Genomic DNA, 24,936 nt, shown 5'->3' on the forward strand with positions numbered 1-24,936 from the left:
GGCTGCTGATAGTAATAGTGAAGACACGGATGTTGAAGAGAGTAGTGGATTGTTGAAACGTGTACGTACAAAAGATACTCAATCAACAACATCGATCAAACAAACAAAAGAAAAAAAGCAAAGACATCAACTCTTTTAAAGCAATTTCAAAAGAAATTCAAGTAGTCTGAAGTGAATAAAATGTTTATTTGAAAATCAAATGTTATTATAGATTCTACTTTGCTTGGTTTTCCAAATTGGAATTGGTAGGATTAACCGCGAACAGGTGAAAGTAGTTATAATCCCAAAAGTGTGTAAAAAAAAAGGGGGGGGGGGTATCAATGATATAAATATACAAGATATATCTAATCTACAATGAACATATAGAGCAACCGTTTGTTTCAAGAAGCCATGTCTGAGCTCCAGAACATGGTCTTACACTTGCATAACAACGGTGCTCATTAAAGAATAAATAAACTAATTCAAAATCAACACACTCAAGAAACGTTACTTGGATGGACCATGTCACCGCTTTACACTTGAGCTTGATGATTTTGTCAAACAAAAAAAAATAAAGATCGTCATGTGCGCTCAAGAAGCCATGCCTGAGCTCCAGGACACGGTCTTACACTTGCATGGCACAGTAGTATCATGAAGGAAAGCAGTGAGGAGGTATATGATAATATAAAGAGAAAGGCGTGTTGCAAAAAGTGGGGCATGTGGGTGTTGTTAGACTGTTTTTCATTGGACTGTTTTGAGTTTTTTTTTTTTTTTTTTTTTCGCTTCAGTCCTTTCCCCCCCCCCCCCCAACTTCAAAATGCAGTCTGATACTGAATACAAACAAGGTTTGTAACTTGGCAACTGCTATTTTATATGAGCCTAAATCTATGTTTTTAGAAATTGCCAGCGCATTGAAATCCATCCCAGCTACTGAGATTTCGGTAAATGCAGTTGTTGACCAATTACAAGATGTTATTGTAGATGCGTATGACGGAACATGGTTTGAGACTTACAAAAACAGTTGGGTAAAATGTATTCGCGCGTATCTTAAATCAGAGAATATTGTTTTTGTGAGTATAATATGGGATTTTGTTTTGCAGTTCGCTAATTTTAGAAACAGATGCAAAAAACCAAGCCAGTTTGGTATATTATTTCGGCAAAGATCATTGCCAAATTATCTAAGGATTATGATTTCAAAAGCAAGAAAAAAGCCAATGTATTTGAAGCATCTGTGGCTGAAGCATCTGTGGCTGAAGCATCTGTGTCAACTGCAATTTCTCAAACTTCAAGTGGCGCACTTCAAATTGCTGCTGCCCATGTGCCTTCTGGCACTGAATCTATTTCTGGTCATGAATCTATGTCTGGCTTTGGATCTCGATATGGATCTGGATCAACTTTACAATCCAGTGTGCAATCTGATGTTAAATTGACACTATTGACAGATTCAGATAAAGCAAATATCGTGGCAAAATATGATGCATTGGATAAAAAGAAGATGTGGAAATTGTCCACAGGTACGATAGTTGAGGAGGTCATGCGCAAATGTGCTGTGGAACAGAAATACGAGCAGTAGGTTGTAAAATGATCTGTTTGATTTGGTATTGACAGATTGATATAGTTTGTCTCATTCACTGATACTAAATGTTCGAGATAAAGGATGGTTGAAGTATTTTACATCTGAAGAACTGGAAGAAATTACTACGTACAAAGCCATCAACTTACCTGATGTTCCAGAAGATGTTCAAAGCTACTTGAATGACTTGAGATCTTTGACTCCAGAAGATTTGTATGGCAAGGTCGTGTGCGAGAAATTACCATTGCAGTCTGACAAAAAATGGGTTCAAGATTCATTTTATCAATGCATTCGGTTACTAGATTCTGGTTTTTTCCCAATGAATAAGAATGTGACAGAGGGTGGTCTTGTTAAACGAGTTTGGGGTTGTTTAGATACGTGCTTTGATTATTCTGAAATAAGCTGCATAAGGTAACTGTAAATATATTCAATAGTGAATTTTAACTAATGACTTTTAGTGGTGAGAAATGCAGTAAGTCCTCTGCTGATGCTTTGAATGCCAGTCGCACAGATATTATGTGTCGACAATCTTCAGGTCGTAAAATGGATTATGTGTTCTTGCATGAAAAAAGTGACCTAGAATTGGGATGTGGTGAATGTGCTTTGGTGGGTGGTGTTAATACCACAAAGGAGATGTGTGATGCAAACTTTAAGATGCCAAAAATCATGAAAGACATGCTCATTAAGTTGGTTTCTGTCTCTCCTGCTTTGAAGAATAAACTCCATGTGTGTGGATTATACATTGCAGGTTAGTTTTTAAAAATATTTACTTATGTATTACTCACTGTTTATTAGAGAGTAAATTGGAATTATTGATTTTGGATTGTCCGTCGACTAATGTAACAAGATATGATGCCATGAAAGAAGTAGTTTATCCAAAATCAAAGGGCCAAGTTCATCGTCAACTGTCTGCTGTGTTGAAAAATATCATTGGTCTTAAAATCTTGATGGAAAAAACAGTGTATGAATTGGATTATGATGTAACAGATATTACCGTTGGTAGATGTAACGATAACACCATGGTGCCTTGTTTTATTTCTTCTGGTACTGGTAATAAAAAGCGTAAACACTAAGTAATAAAGATATATATATATATATATCAATATTTGTTTTGAGTAATGGTTGTGTATAACAACTAATTTCACTCCGAGATGTTAATGTAAATGTCAATTACAAAATTGGGGTCAACAAGTGTTGGATGAGGTGGAAGTTGATTATAACAAAGGTTCTCGTGCTGATTTGGCTCGTCTGTTGCTTCAACGGCAGGAGCGTTTGATGCAAGCGTTGTTCATACCAATGCGCTCGGAACCAGTTGTTCAAGTGCAAGAAGATCTGTTGGAACCAAGAGCAAGGCTTCGCCCTGGAGCGATTGCTAATGAAGTTGTCAATATGAATGCTAGGCTCGTAAATATGACTTTGGCAATGCTGAAATAGGAGAATCTGTTTGATCGTGTTTCCCCTTTGCCAGAGTTGGTTCCTGTCGCAGAGGTAGTTGGTGGTCCACCTGTAGCTTGAATCCCTTTCTTTTTGCTTATTCAATAATAATAACCTTATCTCTTTCTCTTTGGTTATTGTAAAATAACCATCTTTGCTTATTCATTAATTAATTGGTAAACCTTTTTTTCAATGCTATATTTCGGTTTTATTCACTATGTGTCATTCATTGGGTGTGAACTCATTTATGATTTGAATGGCATCGCAGTTAGCATACAACTGAAATAAGCGCTCCACATTACCACGTTCGATTGCAGTAAAGAAAATATCATCTGCAGAGCGAACACGGCTCATTGCTACATATAGTTGACCATGATAAGGAAAGTTACCGAAATTGATAGCAACACGAGGTAATGTCAGACTCTGCACTTTATGAATGGTGGAGGCATATGCTGGTCGAATTGGAAATTGGCGTCTGGTGTAAATGGTGTTGGGCACATAATCTTGAACACGATGAATAAGTTTGCTGGCTCCTGTTTGTAAGCGCTCTACATGAATAGCGTCCATGTAAATTGCTTTGATAATGCAGAGTGTGCCGTTGTTCCAACCTTTTGCAACATCTAAGTTTTTGACTAGCATGACCATGGCATTATTTTTGATATACAGCATTTCAGGCAGATTAGTGTCAAAATTCAATGCAGTTTTTGCTGCTTGGTTTTGTGCTGGATAATCAATTGCTACAAGTCTATGCATCTCACCATCCAGGTTAACAAGTTGTCTAAAGTTTTCGTGCTTTGCTTCAATATTGGTTTCGAACATTGCAAGAAGGAAAGGGTTGTAAGGGTTGATGTTGGTGTCAATTACGGAACGTTTATAGATGGCTCTATCGTTTTCATCAAAGTAGGCGTTTGGTGAAGGTAATTTTGGGAACCCAAATCTGCAATTTCGTCCAGGTTCACCCTTTTGGCAAGAGTTGATGTCGCAACGATGGATTTGATGTTTGGCGACTAATTTATGTAATGGTGAATTCATGGGTGGTAATCTTGCACAAATAATTGATTCATCAGCGAGCAGTTCATTAGCTGATTTGTTAGTCCATAACACCATGTGTTTGTGTGGGCTGCCTCTGTCTGAGAATGGGCTTTAGAAATTATTGAAAGATTGATAAGGGGAACATTTTACCTTGAATTTCCATGACATAGCACCAGTCTGTAATGCCTCCAATGCGTTCAGCCCATTGTTTTTTGATAGTTTGGAAAAACTTGTTCCATTTTCTTTGAAAGTGTAAAGCAAATAGTACGGGATCTTGCCAAGTATCTCGGAGACCTGTTGCATTTTGAAACGAAGTTGCTTTGTCATCGCAACTAAAGGTCAAAAACAGTTGTGGTGGACCCAAATTGTCACACATGGCTTTTAGATCAAGATAGTGTCTGCGGTGATAAGCGTAGCTAGATGAAATGTTGTGGGGAACAATGGTAACCTTGGTGTAATCGTATCTGCCTTCTGTGTCGAGTAAGTCATATTTGGTTAAATCTCTACCACTGGTTCGAATAGTATGACGATTGGCTGAATGGATGTTTGATTTTTGTTTCATGTCCAAAGCCCAAAACAGAAAGGCAGGATCTCGAGCAAATCTGCGATCCACGTTAAGCAGTTGCTGTTTGATATAAGCGGCAAAAGTTCGATCTTTTCTTGCAGATGCAATACCACCTCGTTCCTCTGGGACGATATTACCATTGATATCTTTGATGATTTGGTTTTCGTTGCTGACTAGTGAATAATGCCCTTTTCCATTGATAAATAACCAAGGGAACAATAAGGCCATTAAGCTTGGATGAGCCACTGTAATTCCAGCTGAGCCCAAAGTGCCTGGTTGGATGATGCTTAAGTGACATTTTTGAATATGTAATTTTGTCTGTTATCATACCAATTGGTAAATCGTATATAGGTAGTTGGGCAGCCATGGGTGCGGTTTCTTCTGTTGGCATGAGGATGTTGTCTCGCCATGTTGGTCTTACTTGTACAAATGATTGATTGGCTTGAGCGTGGTATTGAACTACGTTTTCAGCTTTTGTTATGTCTTGTATGTATTGACGTAGCATTGGGTTTAATTGGGATAAACCTCGATAGGCTTGTTGTACACGTTCCATATTGACATTTTGGATACCTCGACGAATGGATAGACCTAACATACCACCATATAACATGGATCCAAATCCGTAATTGTACTTGAGCTGCATGTATCCTGAGATCTCAAAATGGCCAATTCTTCCACCTCTAGTTGATTTTCTAGTCATTTTGGTCATTAGCTTGACAGGAGAAAGTAACGATTTCTCTCTGTAGTTCAAATTTTTCACGTTGCTGGGAATGTCACCTGGATAGAAGGATGATAATGTTAAATGCAATGATATCTGGTTACGTGGTTTTGTATTTACCGGGATATTTTAACTTGGGGAATGGTGGTTTTGCGTTTTTTTCACAGTTTTTTTTTTTTTTTTTTTTTTTTTTTTTTTTTTTTTTTTTTTTTTTTTTTACAAACGATAAAGCCTTCAAGTTGGTGAGCTGTTTGATGGCCTTCGTAGAGTTGGTCTGTTTCTATCCAACTTTCAGGCCATTGGTCTAAAGGTGGATGACCCCATTCAGTGCAAGGGAAAGTGATTATTTCTGAGCTTTTAGGCCAAATCATTACTTGGTCGGGATACAGTTTTTTGAGGCAGATAGCGCTATACGCAGCAGCATTATACATGCAATATTGATGGAAGGTTTTGATTTCAGCTAGTTCTATATTGTTTAATTGAAAGCAAGGGTCAATATTTTGTGTATTAGCCTACATCTTGTTGATGAAAAAGGGTATTTTCTATTCTCTCCCTTCCTTTCTTTATCAATCAAACTGGATGTGTACTGGTATATGTCATGATGGCGTGATTGGTAGCGGTGTACAAATACAATGATCGCAACAGTATATTGTAGTCAATTTTGGTACATATGCATGTATGCTGGGATGTATAAGGATACATATAAAATTGATTATGGCTGTATGATTGGTATTCAAGGTTTAATTCTGTGTTCAAAATAGCATGTTTGAGTTCAACGTTAATTTTTGGTTTCAAGATACTCTTTAATGCAGCCATCATGTGCTTTCAGAATTGTCACATGCTCGGTATTTGACCATATATAGATATTGGAATTCAGCAACTTGTAATCAAACATATTTTTTGATAATATACACAACGACAATGAAATTACTATCTCAGTACAATATGTAACATCAGAACTAACAGTATCATTTTAACAAACAAAAAAATATCAAAACATCAAATCAAAGTGCCAAAAAAAAAGACAGCATACATTCAAAATCTAAGTAAGCATTGTGGAATCGCAATCAAGCTTCATCTGTTATGATCCATGACGAATGCGTCATGTTTAAAGATTGATTGGATTGGACCGTTTTTTTTGAATAACTTGTTTTTTTTTTGGTTGTAATGCGATATAGTTCCTCCTTTTTTTTTACAAAATAAATTTTTTTTCACATTAAATATAAGCTCTGATGATACCAACTTGATGAATACAGAACAGATGGCAAGTGTATTGTCCAAATACAATCAAACGAGCATGCAAGACAGCTGGTATTGAGTTATATCGTGCTAAGGATCGTGAGTCTACTAGCAAGATTCAAGATTTAAATGTGGCTGAAATTCGTCAGAAGATCAATGGATTTACTCATGCAACATTGGACAGTACTATTGTTCTCAAGGCCATGGACACTAGAGTTAATCTTCTTGACAATATTCAAGCAGTCAACACCAGAATCGTGGGTTCTGAGGCAGCCAGAGAGATTGCTCAAGTTCGCGTATTTGCCTATTTATATCACATGCATATCAACATTGAAGCAGCTCGACAGCAACCAGATTTCAAAGGATTCTTGGATGGAGTTGCGCACTCTGGTCGGCTTGAAGTCTAGCCCCGCTGTCAGTAAATTCCAAAGACGATGTAAAAGAGTAGCTCAACTGGTTGATGTGGTTGGTAATGAAGCAGGTGCGTTTGTGTTGGGTCTCTATATCACAATCTATTCATTGGAAAACGACATGGAGGAGGCATGGAAGCTGTTGCTCAAGGATATCAAAGCACAAAGACAATTTCTCGATTTTACAAAGTCGCTGCAATTGGCTTCTGATCAAGTTACTCAAGAAATGAATAAATGATGTCAATGGGCATGATTATTTTTTTGTTTTTCATTTATTGTAAAATGTTGACTGAAGTGTGTTTATTTGATGTCCTTGGTATTAAACATAATAGGGATCAGCAGCGATATTGTTTTCCAGTGTATGATGTTAATACTGGTCTATTATGGTACACGGCTAGTTGTACAGAAGACATGTATCGTGAGAATTTTGCTGAATTGCAAGTAAAGCCACATCATCTCAATTTTCATGCCAAGTTGAAGGAGGTGCCCATGTTGATGGATATTGCAGGGCCTGTGTCTGAAGCAAGACAACGATTGGATTTGTTAGATTGCATTGTCTTGCCATCTGATCCTTATATTCCGCAGGGATTTGTCAATAGAGCGACACCTACTATTTTGCCTTATACATTTGTGCCCTGGTCCAAAGGCTGGTTTTTACTTTATCAAGATGACTGGTGAAGTGAGATTTGTTCCAGATACTAGACAGGAAGAGGATCTGGCAATGGCTGAGGAAGCTGACATTGACTTTGGGCCAGATGATTTTAAAGAGATGGGTGCACCTACTTCAAGTGTTTTTGATGTCGACGTGCAATTTCAACAAGATGTTCGTCCGCAGCAATCAACTAGTAAAACGTCAGTAGCAATGGCAGTGTTGCAGAAGAAAGCTCAAGCTAAACGAAAGGAACGATCTGCATCATCTCAACAGCCTCAAGCAACTGTAATTGGACAAATATCAACATCAACATCTCCACCAGGTGTAGCTGTTCAATCAATATCGGCAAAGAGGGCTGGCAAGCTGCCTGTTGGTGCTGTTTCAGGATTACCTATGGCCCAACAGCCAGAGCAATCAACGTCTACTACTACACAACAGACTGCTTCTGGAACTAGTGAATCGTCCACATCAGAGCCTGATTATTTAGGTTTATATCAGATGCTTGAGGATTCATTATCAGATTCTACATTTTCAAGTCGTATTGGTCGGACAGCAATAGCTACGTCTGGATTTGTGGGTGTAGCAGCAACTGGGACGATGGAGATGCCTGGTGAAGAAGATACAGATGAGGAAGAGAGCCAAGTGTTGTTCAGTGCCTTGAAGCGTTCTCGTACCAGAGATTCCCTGTCTACTACGGACTCTTCTAAGCAGTATAAGAAAAAGAGAACAGCAATGATTTTGAAGCAGCTTCAGAAGAGATCAAAGAAATAAAATGTTTATTTGTTTCCATGTGTTCTACTTTGCTTTGTTATTCTATTTTTAGAATTTGGTAGGATTAACCGCGAACAGGTGAAAGTAGTTATAATCCCAAAAAAGTAAATTTCAGTAGAAGTTATAAATTTCAATAAAAGAGGATGTGAATTGGTTTAAAGATAGGATGATAACGCTTTATAACAAGACATTCTCCCAATAAGAATAAAACAAAGATAATCCGCGATCCCAGGCTGTCGGATGAACCAATACTCAACTGCAATAGAGGATATCTTGGCAAGAACAAAACAAAGAAGAGTAAAAGTCGTAAGAACCGATATAATGAGCTAATCAACTATAGCGAGTTACACCCTTTGACAATCCTCTGCTTGACAAGAAAAAAACAAAGAAGAGTATCTGCTGTAAGATGCATTATAATGAGCAAATCAACTATAGCGACTTACACTCTTTGGCAGATATCTCTACTTGATAAGAATCAAAAGGAAAAAAGCAAAAGATTTTTTTTTAGTTTTGAATGTTTTTTTTTCTTTTATACTGGTTTTGACTGTTTTTCAAGCATATGCTAATGAAAAAGTTTTTCCGTGTGTCTGTTTTTTTTTAAAAAAACCAAAAAATCAATCAAAATTAATCAAAATTCATGGTTACTGACACACAATTCTTTAATTCAGCAATCACTGAAGCTCATTTGAACATGATGATTTCGAATGAACCAGCTTCATTCTTTAGCATGGTTACTAAAATGGAGGATGCAATCATCCGTGGATATGATGGTACTCCGCTTCAAGAATATATTAACCGCTGGAATCGTGTAATGGTCGAACATTTTAGATCCAAGAACATTGATTTGGTGAGTTTTAACATGAGTTTGAGAATGCTAGTGTAAGTTAATGGTATATCTGGATAGTCTAAAACGAGAAAGGCAGAATGGATAACTGTTGCTTCAGGTATCATTGATATGTCTGCAAAATGTCGGTATGGCTTTCAGCGTTGCGAATTATCAGGATCTGTTTCCAAATCTTGCGTGTCTGGCCTATCAGCACCTGATTCTGGCTTATCAGCTATATCATTTGCATCGGACTTTTCTGCTCGTCGATCATCAACTGCTCAATCAAATGCTGCTGAATCAATTTGTGATACTGATTCTCCCTCAGCCAAGATTCCGAAATTGAGTGTACTGGATAAAAAAATCATTCAAAGCTTGTACGACAGATTGGATAGAAGTAAGATGTGGCGATTATCCAATGGAACCATCGTGGAAGATAAGATGAAAGAAGTTGCTCTGGGATTTGAATATGAACAGTAAGTTGTTGGTTCTATTTGTGGTCATGGGTTAATTCAAGTTATTTAGTCCTTGTCATTCACTGATTTTGGATGTTAATGATGCATGTTGGTCTGAAGTGTTTGAATCTGATGAAATAGAAGAAATTCGTAGTTTTCGTTCTGTGGAAATGCCTGTCATGTCAGCGGAAGTAGAAAGTTATATTCAAGCGTTGAACACTTTGAATCCATCCCAATTATATGCAAAAGTTGACTCTGGTGTTCATGACATTGCGTCTGATTCTAGTTGGCTTCAAAAGTCATACCGTGATGCTTTTCGTTTGTTGCAGTCTGATTTCTTTCCAATGGAATCACAAACCGAGGGAAATGTCGTTAAGCGTGTATGGTCTTGTCTTGATTCCTGTTTTGATTTTAGCACAATCAAATCTGTTAGGTAAGTTTTTTTTTTTATGTATACGAGCCTTTCAGCACTTCAGGTGGTTTCTTGACCTACGCTTCGCTTCGGTGGAAACCAACCTACGTTCAAACGGCTCGCGCTACCGCGGAACTTTGGCTAATATCCCAAAATTAATATAGCTAAAATGTTAGAAGAAGAACCCTGATTGTTGACTGATATATAATCACTAATCATATGAGTGTTTATGCTTCGGATGGTTCTCACCGAAGCGTAGCGAAGGTAGAGAACCAACCTGCGCAGTGGCAGCTCGTGCTACCGGTTACCCTTGCGTAACTTATCATTCTACTACTACGTTCAAGCTGACCCTCTACTTACACATGAAAACCCTTTATAATATCTGTGGATCTGATTCTTATGTGATGTTCTACATCCATATACACGTATTTACTTCATATACGGGCAAGCAGCATACTAGTATTCCCACTTTTTAGTCAAGAATGTGCCTAATACAGCAAAATCTGAGCGCACTTGAGCTACGTTTTCTTGTTTTCAAGGCCGTTTTAGATGATCAGAATAGCACCAAACAACTGCTCTCATCTGGCAGTTACTTCCTGATACCTTTGCTCAACTTTTTGAGGACCAAAAAAACATGGCCAAAATTCGACCAAAAAGCATGAGTAATACCTCATGATTTTCATCAAAAATCAAACGATCGCGTTTTTCATCTCGAAATTGAAGACTTTTACTATGGTATATCTTGAATCAAAATGTTTCTATCGATCCAAAGCAACCTCTGAAATCATCTTTTTGGGACTTTGTTATGTAAAATTTCGACATTTTGGCCAGAAACCTCTTTTCATATTTTCATAAATCATTTGATAAGTTTATTCAAAACATCTATATTACTTGCTACCATTGAAAGCGCCTTGAAAAGTACTCCAGGAAAGTTTAAGGAAGCATGGGGTGATTATCATACTTCACTTAGTCGAATCTGCAAAAATAGCTCGATCGAGTCCAGGATCATCAAAATTTGTCCAATCTGGAACAGACTATGATTCTGGGTTTGAATTAATTTTGGCTGGTGGGGTCAGCTGGAAAACTCATGCCCTTTTCATAAGGCAATACAGTAGTAAATGCCCTTGAAGCGTATAGAAAGTAGGTGGCAGGTCATAGCACTGTTGTTTATGATGATATTTTTATTGCCTTCTATATCGTTCATAATGATATTTTATTGCATTCTATATTTAATAACGTTAGTCTGGACATTGACGATTCATGGGCTGCATAAAATGTCTGCAGTAAGTAGTGAAATCTCTGAGGCTCCGAGCCGTCGTTCAAAGAAAACGTTGGTAGCATTGAGCAGAGGAAAGAGGGTAGAAATAACAGTGGTTTTTGTTGATTGATTGTAAAATCATTATTCTCATATGAGCCAGGTCTGATAGATGCGTTGAAACTCAGGTTCCATGTTAGGGTTGTAAAGTGCAAAAGGACTGAACATTTATTATTTTTTTTTGGAGGTTCCAAAAAAAATTGAGTTCCCAGCAAAATTGGAACCCGATTGGAGTGATAACTTTTGTTATAAGCCAATACTTTGTCAAATAACAATTGTTATTGATCTTTGGGTTCCAGTTTTCGTTCCAAGCGTGTATATTTGACATTTACATAAAAAATATTAGGATTTAATACATTCTAATGATATGTGCATTATCCAAGGCCTTATCATAAAAAATATATGTATTCTTTTGGTTATTAACACCTGAAAGAACTTTTTTTTTCGCTTTTAGTTTGTACTTATGTTCCTGAAATTTAATCAGAAACCCACTCTTTCTAGAATTTCAAGGGTATAAAGCTTTTTTTTTTCAAAATGAAAACTGTGTGTCTGATCTTTTTGCTTTGTTTATAGAAAAGCAAAAGCTCACGTTGAAGAAAATGAAGTGCCCCATTCATTAATTATTGAAAGATTTGCGCCTGAAGTACAAGAGCAGCTTTCCAGCATCAACCGAAGTATAGCAAATACAATGCGAGAATTGAAAGAACGTCAAAAGAAGTCGGATGAAATCCAGCAGCAAATGCAAAAAGTGTTTGACAATATAGTCACCGGAAAGCAGCAACTGCAACTGTCTTTTAGAATGGACCAAGGGAACCAAGCAGTAGCGACAACAGGCGCTGTCGCAAAAACCTCTGCCTTGCCAAGATCAGAAGATGTATCGCAATCAAAACAATTTTCGGAAGAATCCCAACAAAGCCCACCACCACCAGGTTACAACAACACCGCAGTTGCAACTATTTCACTTCCATACAATCAAGAAGGTGTACCGTTATACAAAATGAGTCGACAAGTGACAACTGTGTGTGATCTTTGGGACGAGTGGACAATAGGTCGAGATGGATTCTGGTCTGTTCAAGAATTAGAAGACAAGTGGGGCGCTAAATGGAGAAAAGACGACAGAAAAAGGTTCAATATCCGTAAAAAAATCATTGATTCAGTTGAAGACCTTCAGCTGGATCTTGGTCTCTCCCCCACTTCTGCTGTAGGCGCCCTACAAAAGGTGCTCAACACTCGCCACTGGTCTTTGGATCGCTTGGGCACCGAGCTACAAAAAGGCGCTTTTTTTCCTTACGAAGAAACGAAAAGAAGAAAATTGCAACACTTCTAGCTGAGCCTTTTTTACCATCAATAGTTGCATTTTCATTAATAAATATCTTTGTTTTCCTGTGGATTTTGTAAAAATCGCTTAAAATGTGTTATGTTAATCTGGGTCCCAAAATAGCAGGGAACCTCAAATGGCACTCACTACTGAGAGTTGGTAAATAATCCTTTATTATTATGTTTCTTTGAAGCATACCTTTTTATGTTGTGTGGATGTGCCTATCCCTGAAGCTCAACAAGACTTTATCCGAGGCTAGGAGGTGGATAGGCTGCCTCCACTTAGTTACCACTACTTACTTTAGTGATGATTGAGAGTCTCAACGCCAGAATCTAAAGCTAGGTGGTGTGGTAAGGCATGCTCTAGCACCTGGGGGAGGTTTGATGATAGCAGCGGCTATATTGTTATTATGTCGGCGCTTAAAATTTTGCCTCACATCAAAACAGAGGGAAACCCTCGCAAATTTTTTTAAGGTCAGCGGAGTTTTCAAGCAATCTGATTGGTTAAGAGGTTGAAACAACGATGATCTACAACTAGTTGATCTCCTATTAATTTGTCATTTAAAACTGTTTCGTTTTTGTAATAAAAGGGTATCCAAACAAACTATTTTGTATTAAATAATAAAATAAGATGCAGTTATTTGATTTGGCATCCATTACACATTCTTATGAGATAGATATTTATTAAATTTACAATGTGAAAATGCTTAATATTAAGTATTACTTGAATACAATGTTATTTACGTTGTTATTACAACAGTATTTATTAAGAATGATTGCAGAGTATTTATACGTTTGCAACTAGCTTGTAGGATTAGTGATGATAGAGAGCAATAGGTGCTGCTACTGCGATATCTGGCAAATGTTGTTGACGTTTGATTTAAAGTGGTAATCAACGCAAGAGCACTGGCCATAAGGGTCGATTTGAGTAACGTTGATGGGCTTGGATGAGCTATCGTTATAGTATGGTTTAATGTAACCTTGATGGTTTAAAGTGTGATATTTGTTATTGAAGTATGGAACCCTTTATCTGGGATATTGTGCAACTATGGCAGCAGGGCATAGTTGATATATTTGAATATTCTTGTTATTGATTTGATTTTATTTGAATAAAGATACCATCACCTATTACGACCATCATGGGTGTGATTGAATACATTGTGATCAGGAGTTATTCATTCACACGATGTGCGAGATAAGCGTGCATCTTTACTTTAGTATGTTTAAATGGTTGTTGATGTACATTTGAGCGCTTTATTAATAGATTCAAATAGCATGAATTTGAATGAGTGCTATTTGATGAATTTTGGTTTTCAATCAAAGTGCGTTTGGGTGGCTGTTTTATTACAGGTCCAATGCTGTTGAATTACGTGAGTAAAGTTAATCTCCCAGACATTATCTGCAGGCTAAACACACCTTCCAGGCATTATTTGCAGGCATGGCACACCTTCTAAGAATTTTTCTATATTATACGCGGCATACTGCAGGTAAATCCACTATCATATAGTGTTTTGAGTATAGCACTTATTCATTGTAATGCTTTAAACTATAAGCTACGGCCATACAATGTTGAAAGCACCGGATCCCGTCCGATCTCCGCAGTTAAGCAACATCTGGACCAGTCAGTACTATGGTGGGGGACCACATGGGAATACTGGTTGCTGTAGTTTTTGCACTTTTTTTTTGTCAAATTTTTAAAAATGATTATCAAAAATCTATGTAAAAGATGTGTTTCAAGCATTAACTGCTGCAAATCTGCCTTTTTTTAGTCTATTCAGACAATTGTGTATAATGGACATGTATAAAATAATTCTTGAATGGGTATAAAAGGCATTTTGGTCAGCCAGCAGCGCTAAAATAAATTCAAATCCAACTTATTTTTTTTTTAATCAAGATTGACCAGATTTCGTCCTTTTTCGACTTCTTTAAACTATTTTGCAGGTTTCGACTATGTAAGTTGTGATGATCAGCCCCTACTTCCTAAAACATTTCTGAAGTACTTTTTAAGGCGCTTCCAATGGTGCCAAAAAAATAGGTGTTCTGACTGAGCTAATTGAGCTATTTTAAAAAATACAAAATGAGGTTCATGGCCGAAATGTCAAAATCCTGCATATGAAAACCTCATAAAAGTAGTTTCAGTAGTTGCTTTGGGTTGAGAGGAACATTTTGATTCAATATCATAACATAATAAATGTTCAGTACTTTTGCACTTTACAATCCTAATATGGAACCTGAGTTTCAAGGCATCTATCTGTCCTGGCTCATATCATAACATAATAAATGTTCAGTACTTTTGCACTTTACAATCCTAATATGGAACCTGAGTTTCAAGGCATCTATCTGTCCTGGCTCATATGAGAATAATGATTTTACAATCAATCAACAAAAACCACTGTTGTTTCTACCCTCTTTCCTCTGCTCAATGCTGTCAATGTTTTATTTGAGCGACGTCTCAGAGCCTCAGAGATTTCATTACTTACTGCAGACATTTTATGCAACCCATGCATTGTCAATGTCCAGACTAACGTTATTAAATATAGAATGCAATAAAATATCATTATGAACGATATAGAAGGCAATAAAATATCATTATAAACGATAGTGCTATGACCTTCCACCTACTTTCTATACGCTTCAAGGGCATTTACTACTGTATTGCCTTATGAAAAGGGCATGAGTTTTCCAGCTGGCCCTACCAGCCAAAATTAATTCAAACCCAGAATCATAGTCTGTTCCAGATTGGACATATTTTGATAATTTTGGACTCGATCGAGCTATTTTTGCAGATTCGACTAAGTGAAGTATGATAATCACCCCATGCTTCCTTAAGCTTTCCTGGAGTACTTTTCAAGGCGCTTCCAATGGTACTAAGTAAAATAGATGTTTTGAATTCACTTATTAAATGATTTGTAAACATATGAAAAGAGGTTTATGGCCAAAATGTCGAAATTTTACATATCAAAGTCCCACAAAGATAATTTCAGAGGTTGCTTTGGATTGATAGAAACATTTTGATTCAAGATATACCATAGTAAAAGTCTCCATTATCAAGATGAAAAATGCGATCGTTTGATTTTCGATGAAAACCATGAGGGATACCTCATGCTTTTTGGTCGATTTTTGACCATGTTTTTTTGGTCCCCAAAAAGTCGAGCAAAAGTGTCAGAAAGTAACTGCCAGATGAAAGCAACCATTTGGGGCTATTCTGACGATCTAAAACGGCCTTGAACGCAAGAAAATTCAGCTCAAATGCACTCATATTTTGCTGTATTAGGGACACTAAGGACTAAAAAGTGGGAATACCAGTATGCTGCTTGCCCGTATATGAAGTAGCTACGTGTATATGGATGTAGAACATCACATAAGAATCAGATCCACAGATAATATGAAGGGTTGCTATGTGTAAGTGGAGGGTCAAAATGAAAGTAGCAGTATTTTGATAAAATACGCAAGAGAAATCAGTAGCACGAGCTGCCGCTGCGCAGGTTGGTTCTCTACCTTCGCTACGCTTCGGTGAGAACCATCCGAAGCATAAACACTCATATGATTAGTGATTATATATCAATCAACAATCAGGGTTCCTCTTCTAACATTTTAGCTATATTAATTTTGGGATATTAGCCAAAGGCCCGCGGCAGCGCGAGCCGTTTGAACGTAGGTTGGTTTCCACCGAAGCGAAGCGTAGGTCAGGAAACCACCCGAAGTGCTGAAAGGCTCGTATACCATAGTAAAAGTCTTCGTTTTCAAGGTGAAAAATGCGATTGTTTGATTTTCGATGAAAATTATGAGGGATACCTCATGGTTTTGAGTCGATTCTTGACCATATTTTTTTTGACTCAAAAAGTTGAGCAAAAGTGCCAGGAAGTTACTGCTACTCGAGTACAATTGTTTAGCGTTATTCTGATGGCTCATAAAAGCCTACATGTCAAGATATTAAGGCTTGAATGCTGTCAAATTTCTTTGTTTTTAATACATTTGCTTGTCAATATATATATCAAACAACTTGGTATTTAGTGTATACTATCTCAATTGCACTTTTAGTGTGAGACGCGTAAAGATTACTGATTCTCCGTCTGCTTACTAGGAAATTGCAGTAAGAAGGTATCACGTTTTGGAAGACTGTGTATGTAATATTTAAAGACAGATGTATCACTATTTTATAAAAACTAAAATATATTAAACATCAATTAAAAAGCCTCGTTCGTTCATTGTAGAAGAAAAACGAATCTAACAATTGGTGATTCTTCTATCCAGATCGCAATCAGAGTATTCTTATGTTTGTTTCTATGTATTTTATATATAGGAACACTACGGTAGTATACTCAGTAGTGTAGTTGAACTTTTGTGAAATTATCGCTACGATTTAATCCAGGCATTTCAGCAATGAATTGCTTAGAGACGATTTGGGTATTGTATATTGCTTTCCAACTATGGATAATGATATTACTATAATACAACTGGGCGAACTTGACGAAACAGAGCTGCAAAGTTTAATGGAAATCAAGAGTCCATCGAGTGAGTGCAGGATCAAAATATTACATTCTGATTCAGTATTACGCAAGAAAAATGATAGGATTGCTAAAGGTTCAGTAATGGTCATGGCGTTAGAGTACTCTGGCAACAGACGAAATTACAACGAAGCCGTTATAGCTCGATTTTAAGTAATTGAGTGCCATGTAATTTGAAATAAAGGGTAAGAGCAGTGAATTTATTCATTGCCCTTTCATCTATATCCTCGGATATAGTGTCCTTATTCATTTAGTTACCTGGTTGATCCTGCCAGTAGTCATCTGCTTGTCTCGAAGATTAAGCCATGCATGTCTAAGTATAAATAAATTTATATGGTGAAACTGCGAATGGCTCATTAAATCAGTTATTATCTACGTGACATATTCATTACTACTTGGATAACCGTGGTAATTCTAGAGCTAATACATGCAAAAAAACCCAAACTTACGAATGGGTGCACTTATTAGATAAAGCCAATGCTGGGTAAAACCAGTTTCCCTTGATGATTCATAATAATTTAGCGGATCGCATGGCCTTGTGCTAGCGACAGTCCACTCGATTTTCTGCCCTATCATGGTTGAGATTGTAAGATAGAGGCTTACAATGCCTACAACGGGTAACGGGGAATTAGGGTTCGATTCCGGAGAGGGAGCCTGAGAAACGGCTACCACATCCAAGGAAGGCAGCAGGCGCGCAAATTACCCAATCCCGACACGGGGAGGTAGTGACAATAAATAACAATGCAGGGCCTTTAAGGTCTTGCAATTGGAATGAGTACAATTTAAATCCCTTAACGAGGATCAATTGGAGGGCAAGTCTGGTGCCAGCAGCCGCGGTAATTCCAGCTCCAATAGCGTATATTAAAGTTGTTGCAGTTAAAACGTCCGTAGTCAAATTTTAGCCTTTAGATGAGGTGGCCTGGTCTTCATTGATTAAGCTCGCTTTTATCGAGGCTTTTTTTCTGGTTATGCTATGAATGACTTCGGTTGTTTATAGTCTCTAGCCAGATGATTACCATGAGCAAATCAGAGTGTTTAAAGCAGGCTTTCAAGCTTGAATGTGTTAGCATGGAATAATGAAATATGACTTTAGTCCCTATTTCGTTGGTTCAGGAACTTAAGTAATGATGAATAGAAACGGTTGGGGACATTTGTATTTGGTCGCTAGAGGTGAAATTCTTGGATTGACCGAAGACAAACTACTGCGAAAGCATTTGATCCAGGACGTTTTCATTGATCAAGGTCTAAAGTTAAGGGATCGAAGACGATTAGATACCGTCGTAGTCTTAACCACAAACTATGCCGACTAGAGATTGGGCTTGTTTATTATGACTAGCTCAGCATCTTAGCGAAAGTAAAGTTTTTGGGTTCTGGGGGGAGTATGGGACGCAAGGCTGAAACTTAAAGGAATTGACGGAAGGGCACCACCAGGAGTGGAGCCTGCGGCTTAATTTGACTCAACACGGGGAAACTCACCAGGTCCAGACATAGTAAGGATTGACAGATTGAAAGCTCTTTCTAGATTCTATGGGTGGTGGTGCATGGCCGTTCTTAGTTCGTGGAGTGATTTGTCTGGTTAATTCCGATAACGAACGAGACCTTATTCTGCTAAATAGGCAGGTCAACTTTTTAGTTGATTAATAGATTTATCTATCTGGCTTCTTAGAGAGACTATCGGCTTCAAGCCAAAGGAAGTTTTAGGCAATAACATATCTACGTATATTTTGAAGACAAAACATTTACATATGAATACATATACATTATAATACTAATGTTACTATTTACTGAATAAATCTTTACAATTCTTGCTTACGCTTCTTATTACTAGAATTAGATATAAAACTAGGTATCATATGTTCTACTTGATGTTTTCCAACCGAAATTTCTGTTGTATCATTCATCAGCTTGAACGCAGTTTGCTCCATCAACTTTCTAGCACCAACAATAACTCGAACAACAACAGACAATTTTCGATACAGCTGGCATTTATCTTCAGGATACAACGAATCATTCATAACATCATATCTTGTTACATAACCACAAGGGCTATCCAACACCACCATCTTCAATTTCATTTCTATTTGAAATATTAACAAAAGCAATCTATAGTCCTTTACACAACTGACCTTCAATATAAAATCCTGTAATTACAGGATTTCTCTTCAAAGCCGGCGATAAGCCCACCAACTTTATCAACATATCTCTCATCACTCTTGGCATTTTAAAGTTGGCATCAGAGAGCTCTTTTGTGGTATTCACACCTCCAACTAAACCACATTCGCCGCATCCCAGCTCATTATTTTTATACAAAAATAAATGATCCATTTTACGACCAGATTTTTGTCGTGACAACAAACTACAACGGTTCGCATTTAATGCGTCAGCTGACGGCTTACTACATCTCTCACCACTAAAAACCATTAGCTAAAGACTGATATAACATGGCTACAAATACCTTATACATGTAATATTTGAAAAGTCGAAACAAGCATCGATGCAGGCCCACACACGTTTTAACAATCCACCTTCCGTAATATTACTAATAGGCACAAAGCCAGACTGCAACAAACGGAATGCTTGTAAGAACACATCTTGGACCCATTTCGCGTCTGTCCTTAGATCCAATTCTTCCGAGGAGACCTTTGTATACAAACTTGTTGTTGAAAGTCCCTTCAACTCATTCAAATATTCTTCTACCTCTTCAGAAACAGGTGGCAATTCCACAGCATTGTACTCTTGGATTTCTTTTAATTCAGATTCACTGAAATAATCCAGCCAGTCCTTGTCTCTTATATTGAAAATAAACGAATGTACCAAACTAATATAAAAATATAAGTATTAAATCAATTTACACATTTCATACTTACTGCTCATAATCTTCTTTTAATGCCCGTTCTCTCATCTTTTCTTCGACAACAGTACCGGTTGACAATTTCCACATTTTCTTCACATCTAAACCATCATACTTTGCTTTGATATTCACTTTATCGCCAGCTGTCAACCGTGTCAATTTAAATCCAGATGCAGATCCAAACTCTGATTCAGATTCATAATCAGGAACACCGATAACACCAGGAACATAATATTGATTACCACTTTAAATCAAACGTCAACAACATTTGCCAGATATCGCAATAGCAGCATCTATTGCTCTCTATCATCACTAATCCTACAAGCTAGTTGCAAACGTATAAATACTCTGCAATCATTCTTAATAAATACTGTTGTAATAACAACGTAAATAACATTGTATTCAAGTAATACTTAATATTAAGCATTTTCACATTGTAAATTTAATAAATATCTATCTCATAAGAATGTGTAATGGATGCCAAATCAAATAACTGCATCTTATTTTATTATTTAATACAAAATAGTTTGTTCGGATACCCTTTTATTACAAAAACGAAACAGTTTTAAATGACAAATTAATAGGAGATCAACTAGTTGTAGATATTCGTTGTTTCAACCTCTTAGCCAATCAGATTGCTTGAAAACTCCGCTGACCTAAAAAAAAATTTGCGAGGGTTTCCCTCTGTTTTGATGTGAGGCAAAATTTTAAGCGCCGACATAATAATATAGCCGCTGCTATCATCAAATCTCCCCCAGGTGCTAGAGCATGCCTTACCACACCTGCTAGCTTTAGATTCTGGCGTTGAGACTCTCAATCATCACTGAAGTAAGTAGTGGTAACTAAGTGGAGGCAGCCTATCCACCTCCTAGCCTCGGTTAGAGTCTTGTTGAGCTTCAGCGATAGGCACATCCACACAACATAAAAAGGTATGCTTCAAAGAAACATAATAATAATAAAAGAAAGAAAAGAACATACTACTATAGGGGTATAGTAATATGTAGGCAACAAGTACTTGTTGAGCTGATCATATCACAGCCAACAAAAGAGAAAGAAAACGTAACAAATAGAACGCAACAAAACAAACATCATGATAAAATGCATTATCATGAGGAAGGAAGCAATAATAATAACACAAACGTTCAAAGACGTTTTATATCATTGCAACCAGAGGAAAAAAAGCTACTTACCACGTACCATAGCCAGAGATAGACTTGAAAACCAGCATTCACCAAAGAGAACAGACCAAGGGATACGCAAGCACCAGGATAAGACCATCGAAGCGACCACCACAAAGCGCGTAGCAGTAGGCCAGATATAGAACCCAAACCAGGACCTTCACAAGTGCAATCACTATATAATACGCGTTAGCATTGTGTTCTACGTCTATTGTGCTGTTGTCAATTATACATACTCTAGTTTTATCGATAAAGGTAGCGTTGTTTTATGAGTAGAAAGCTTGCAAAGTGCAATAAAAAAAAAGGGAAGAATGCTAATAAAAAACTGCAGTTGAAAGCCGTCACTACTAACATCACTGTACAGTGTAGTGAGTATCATAGGTATTAACACCTGTTATAGAGTAGCAAAGCAAGGTAGAAGCTAGCGATCTTTACTTCATGCTTTGTCAACACCTTACTTATCGTTCTGTCACTTGTAATTAAGAGGCTATATTTGACAAAGGTAGCAAATTTTGCCTTCCAATTGAGCCACTCACTAAAAAGGCGACATTCTAATATATGGAAAGCCCAGCTTTCACACTGCTCCAAATGAAGATTTATAGATTTCTGAAATTGTTCAACCTCAAAACCATGCAATTCTGATAATAACCATGCTTTTCAGCTTAATCAAACTTAGGGTAGAATTTAAAGGAAAACCTAACGATACCACTTCTAAGTGTATAAATCTAGGCTATTAGACTGGTTCTTGATAGGATATTTTTTGCGATTTTTTGGTTGTTTTTGACGAATTACCAAGTTTCTGTTGTCAGAACTGTACTTGTAGTACTTATCAAAGTGTAGAGCAAAAAAAATCCTACCGAATGAGCTCTGATTCAAAGCTCTAGCATAATTATATCATGAGATACCAACAGTTTGGTATCTCAAAAAAATTGTCATCCAGATTTTCGCCTTGCTACTGTAGGCAAACTCTGGCCAAAAATCGGTGATTTTGCACGAAGGAATTTTTGATTATATCTCGTGAAAGACGCATCCGATTTAGATAAAACAAAAAACATTCGATAGCTGTACTATGGATCTATTATGATATGTGTGTTTTAAATTCCAAATGCACACCACTTTCATGATTTTGCTCAAAATTCTGTATTTTGCGATTTTTAGGCAGAAAAATTGTCAAAAAATTCCTAATACAGTTATATTAGCCACGTAGCTTGACAGGGAATTTTAATGCGCATCAGATAGTACCACACATGTAAGTGATGCTATATAGCTTGTGCACAAATAAGCTTGTGTTTCATATATTTTGAAGAATCTCAAGGAGAGTATGTACTAAATTTGCGCTACTTCATTTACAGTACTGTTTATTGCGTGAACCAAAGAGCTACCTTTCGTTTGAGGTCTTACTTGAAGGTGTAGCACCAGTTCTCGTGGATCTACAGCGCCTAATAGGCTATTCCCTGCCAAATTGTTGTCGAAAAGCAATTACTCGAGGCTAGCCTTTGCTGTAGTCGCGCATATATGATTCTTTTTGTGCGCCAACATCAGAAATTCTACGCCCTAGATATATTTTATAGACATGCGCACCATACAGACAATTTCGAGAAGTTATTAAAAAAAACGGGGTTTTGCCACTGTAAGATCCTATTTGGCGGTCAAAAAATCGATTTTTACAATGAAACATCGTAGGTGTCAAAACGAGGTCTCATTTTGTAGAGCAGAAAAAGGGGAGAAAATTTTAGTTATTGGAGAAGTCAGGTTGAGTTGACAGTTATACGGGTAATAGCATCGAAACACTAGTAAAATGCACCACAAAACTTTAGCCCTCTACCAAATGACAGTGAAGCAAGGTATGGTCAAGCGGTTTTGACTACAAGATGCTCTAGCACCTTGCCTATCGATTCATTATTTGTAGTTACTGGCAATTGACTAACTGTAAATGCCTAATAAACTCACTTGAAAATTTGATTGAACCAAACTTGCTTGTGCAGCTAGCAACCAAATCTCGAAATAGAATTTTGTTTTTTTTTTCTCATAAAGTGCTACCCTCTACTGAAACTGTTTGTTAGTGTACAAAGTGGGAAGTACTGTAGGTGCAAATCTAATGGAGCGCAACACACAATACACAGCATTATTATGGATTCAAATAGAGGATACGGTATAATGTGATGAATGGGACGCAAGATAAATACAGGTGGCCCGGTTGCTTGTTTTCACCACTCGGCATTGTTGTGGATTTGATTGACGGTTCATGATGATAATAAATGGCTATTAAGTTCTATTGATGAGTCGTCAATGGGATCTGGTATCCTAGGGCTAGTCTGGAAGCTACGCTAATTTACCCAACCACTAAGGCTAATACCAAATTTGGAAAGAATTCCATTCCTAATAAGACAGGCTCGTTTTCTCTAAAATAAAATGAAAATATTCAAATGAATGTGAACTGATAAGTTCATTATGATTGGCGTTAAACACTACGGAACCAATACAAGGAACAGTAGATACTTCATATGCCAGTTGTACAACACTGCTGGCAGCGGCAGCCTTAAAGCCAGTATGAGTACGGCCTCCTAAATCAGTAATGCATCCAACTTACGTTCTTGAGCAGCCATATTTTGCATTGATTCAGCATCAGCAACAGACACATCGTCCATGCCGTCTACAAGCGAAGCTTGAGCGCGACTACACAGGTTCTCGGTACCAATATTCCTAGTCTGTTCCATGGAAGATGAATCAGTGTCAGTGCCAGACCCTACTTCATCAACAACAGGAGCATCAACGGAAGACACAATAGAAGTATCACTAACTTCCTTGCTCTTGGCCATAAGAACAGCAGCACCAGCCTCTGTGGCCAAAGTCTTGTCCACAATTGGCTGGATCTTGGATATTCTACGGGCCAACTTGGAAGAACCAGAAGCGCCATCATCCGCACAAAAGTACCCCTTGCCATAATGGTGGTTGCAATTCTTACAAGAGTGCCCTTGCAAGCCTACATGTCCAAACATGTGGCAATAGCTTCGACATTCTTGCTCTGAATTGTCCAGCACTTGTATTTCCAGTACTTTGGGGCAAAAGAAGAGATTCCTCAAAAGACTCGCCGTTCGGTAGTCATCTGCCGCGAACGAGGGTATGCTGCACTGATGGAATCACCAATACGATAAGTATGACCGAGTCGCATCTAGTCTTCTGACCATTTCCTGTGAACTTATTATGAATTGTAACGGTGATATCTGTTAACAATCTCAACGAAAGCTATGAGGCCTGGACATTTCTGATGTTTCTCGCAATGCCGAGTCTTTTTACTTTGAACACTTGTCGATTATGCTTGATTCCGTCAGCCTTCGCTTAACTCTTTAATCGCTGCGAAATGTTGTCATATACGAGTTTCTACTTGTCGTAGCGATGTCACTACCGCATACCACAATTCATACATATCTCTGTTATGACTAATACATGTGTACTATTTAATCGATGTATTTAAATCAAGCAAGTGATACATTTTGTAGTTCTTTTCAGAAAAATAGCATATAATAAGAACATGATTTAATCATTTGTTCTTGTAAATGGCCAACTTTTGTGATAAATGAGAAGCATATGCATTTACATTTCTATCCTAGTTGCTTTACTCTGATTGCAGCGCTTGCCTGAATCACTATAAAGAAAGGTTTGTACCATTTGGCAAACACTAACGCCTAGACAGAGCGCAAAAC

At 37.4% G+C, this 24,936-nt stretch overlaps 8 protein-coding genes across 8 annotated transcripts; 5 read left to right on the forward strand and 3 right to left on the reverse strand.

Annotated features, from left to right (window-relative positions):
• Window positions 1-796: 796 nt before the first annotated feature.
• On the forward strand, window positions 797-2,625 carry NRP1 (Asparagine-rich protein (ARP protein); the record flags this gene model as incomplete). The annotated part of the gene is made up of 6 exons (XM_064827400.1): window positions 797-824; window positions 877-1,049; window positions 1,100-1,548; window positions 1,598-1,963; window positions 2,011-2,300; window positions 2,348-2,625. 6 exons carry the CDS (start codon window positions 797-799, stop codon window positions 2,623-2,625), a joined length of 1,584 nt encoding a protein of 527 aa, XP_064686684.1.
• Window positions 2,626-3,208: 583 nt separating this feature from the next.
• On the reverse strand, window positions 3,209-5,283 carry rex2 (Phosphatidylinositol 3,4,5-trisphosphate-dependent Rac exchanger 2 protein; the record flags this gene model as incomplete). Its single annotated transcript, XM_064827401.1, has 3 exons — window positions 3,209-4,116; window positions 4,169-4,855; window positions 4,914-5,283. 3 exons carry the CDS (start codon window positions 5,281-5,283, stop codon window positions 3,209-3,211), a joined length of 1,965 nt encoding a protein of 654 aa, XP_064686685.1.
• A 1,386-nt stretch (window positions 5,284-6,669) lies between these two features.
• ATC70_008148 (MFS domain-containing protein) lies at window positions 6,670-7,188 on the forward strand (the record flags this gene model as incomplete). The annotated part of the gene is made up of 1 exon (XM_064827402.1): window positions 6,670-7,188. One exon carries the CDS (start codon window positions 6,670-6,672, stop codon window positions 7,186-7,188), a length of 519 nt encoding a protein of 172 aa, XP_064686686.1.
• Window positions 7,189-7,617: 429 nt separating this feature from the next.
• Window positions 7,618-8,373, forward strand: PFK26_2 (6-phosphofructo-2-kinase; the record flags this gene model as incomplete). Its single annotated transcript, XM_064827403.1, has 1 exon — window positions 7,618-8,373. The coding sequence occupies one exon, from the start codon at window positions 7,618-7,620 to the stop codon at window positions 8,371-8,373; it is 756 nt and encodes a 251-aa protein (XP_064686687.1).
• Window positions 8,374-9,010: 637 nt separating this feature from the next.
• Window positions 9,011-10,088, forward strand: LSC2 (succinate--CoA ligase beta chain; the record flags this gene model as incomplete). Its single annotated transcript, XM_064827404.1, has 3 exons — window positions 9,011-9,220; window positions 9,278-9,672; window positions 9,722-10,088. 3 exons carry the CDS (start codon window positions 9,011-9,013, stop codon window positions 10,086-10,088), a joined length of 972 nt encoding a protein of 323 aa, XP_064686688.1.
• A 1,978-nt stretch (window positions 10,089-12,066) lies between these two features.
• ATC70_008151 (uncharacterized protein) lies at window positions 12,067-12,705 on the forward strand (the record flags this gene model as incomplete). Its single annotated transcript, XM_064827405.1, has 1 exon — window positions 12,067-12,705. One exon carries the CDS (start codon window positions 12,067-12,069, stop codon window positions 12,703-12,705), a length of 639 nt encoding a protein of 212 aa, XP_064686689.1.
• Window positions 12,706-18,999: 6,294 nt separating this feature from the next.
• On the reverse strand, window positions 19,000-20,144 carry ATC70_008152 (uncharacterized protein; the record flags this gene model as incomplete). The annotated part of the gene is made up of 4 exons (XM_064827406.1): window positions 19,000-19,280; window positions 19,330-19,559; window positions 19,659-20,021; window positions 20,071-20,144. 4 exons carry the CDS (start codon window positions 20,142-20,144, stop codon window positions 19,000-19,002), a joined length of 948 nt encoding a protein of 315 aa, XP_064686690.1.
• Window positions 20,145-23,796: 3,652 nt separating this feature from the next.
• ATC70_008153 (uncharacterized protein) lies at window positions 23,797-24,231 on the reverse strand (the record flags this gene model as incomplete). Its single annotated transcript, XM_064827407.1, has 1 exon — window positions 23,797-24,231. One exon carries the CDS (start codon window positions 24,229-24,231, stop codon window positions 23,797-23,799), a length of 435 nt encoding a protein of 144 aa, XP_064686691.1.
• Window positions 24,232-24,936: the final 705 nt, after the last annotated feature.

Source organism: Mucor velutinosus (assembly GCF_035048745.1).
Source record: "Mucor velutinosus strain NIH1002 chromosome Unknown tig00001561, whole genome shotgun sequence".
NCBI lineage: Eukaryota > Fungi > Mucoromycota > Mucoromycetes > Mucorales > Mucoraceae > Mucor > Mucor velutinosus.